Genomic DNA, 1,180 nt, shown 5'->3' on the forward strand with positions numbered 1-1,180 from the left:
TTTTTATTCTCACCTCAGTTATTAAAAACAAATTCATAATTTTAAGCTGTTTGCATATTTTTGTCTCAGCAGTTTCTGAAGTGTCAAAGGAAAGATGATGCTGAGTTTGTTCCTGATCATCTTTGTTGGTGAGTTAACCATCAGTTGCTCTCTGATCATCTCTTTTTCTTTGAAACAGTGGCAGTGTTGTTGCATATTTTTTTTTGTTTTCCACTCAGGTCCTTGTTGGTGCTTCATGACAAACCAGCTTCTCCAGTATCGCTTCATCAATGAAGTGAAGACTTGGGATGAAGCTCAGAAATACTGCAGAGAGAAACACACTGATCTGGCTACAGTGACCAGCATGGCAGACATGAAAAGGCTTAATCAGGATTTAGGAAGCAGGAAGGCCTGGATAGGTCTGTACAGAGACGCTGGAGGCAGCAGAATGTGGCAATGGTCTCAGCCTGAAGTGCAGTTCAATGAAAGCCAGAGTAAGTGGGATAATTATGAACCAGGTGACTCAGGAACAGAGAACTGTGGGGCTGTCAGAAGGACTCTAATGTGGCTTGACCTGTCCTGCAACAGTATACAACCTTTTATCTGCTATGATGGTGAGAATGCGCAAATGTCACTTCTAATGTAAAGAACTAAGAAGCTCTATGCTTTGCAAAATATTTTTGAAATAATTTTTGAATAAATCTGCCTGACGGCAGAAGGGATTTTTAAGGATATTGTTTCTTCCACAGAAAGAAACTCATCTGAGGTGATTTATGCTACAGTAAAAAGGAACTGGACGGATGCTCAGAGCTTCTGCAGGAACAATCACACAGACCTGATTAGTGGACCCGAGCAGATGAAACAGCTGGAGAAGACGCAGCAGTCATTGTTAAATCTCGTCGGTGATGATTACCTTTTCATCGGCTTGTTTAGAGACGCCTGGCAGTGGTCTGATGGGAGCAGGTCTTCCTTTAGATTCTGGAATCTGACGTATGATGATGAGGTAGATGACAAGAGATGTGTCATGCTGAACGAGGAAGGAAGGTGGAATTCTGAGAAATGTTGTAAAACTCATCACTTCGTCTGCCATGAGGGTAAGAAGAGTTTGAAAGCGACGGTGCAGAGGAGGTCTAGACTCAGCTGCTGTCCGCATGTTGGACGGGTCTCCTCTATCTATCTTTAAATGATCTTATTTAATTGT

The 1,180-nt window shown here is 42.2% G+C and overlaps 1 protein-coding gene across 1 annotated transcript in view; it reads left to right on the forward strand.

The window, feature by feature from the left end:
* Positions 1-66: 66 nt before the first annotated feature.
* Positions 67-1,180, forward strand: part of LOC118598532 (C-type mannose receptor 2-like) — a gene marked incomplete at its 3' end in the record, with an annotated part of 3,109 nt that continues 1,995 nt past the window's right edge. Inside the window, exons 1-3 of the mRNA XM_036211279.1 lie at positions 67-128; positions 219-593; positions 729-1,141. Coding sequence (XP_036067172.1) covers positions 95-128; positions 219-593; positions 729-1,141 — 822 coding nt within the window. The remainder of the gene's footprint in view (positions 129-218; positions 594-728; positions 1,142-1,180) is intronic.

The sequence above is a fragment of the Oryzias melastigma genome, unplaced genomic scaffold (assembly GCF_002922805.2).
Source record: "Oryzias melastigma strain HK-1 unplaced genomic scaffold, ASM292280v2 sc01975, whole genome shotgun sequence".
Taxonomy (NCBI): Eukaryota; Metazoa; Chordata; class Actinopteri; order Beloniformes; family Adrianichthyidae; genus Oryzias; species Oryzias melastigma.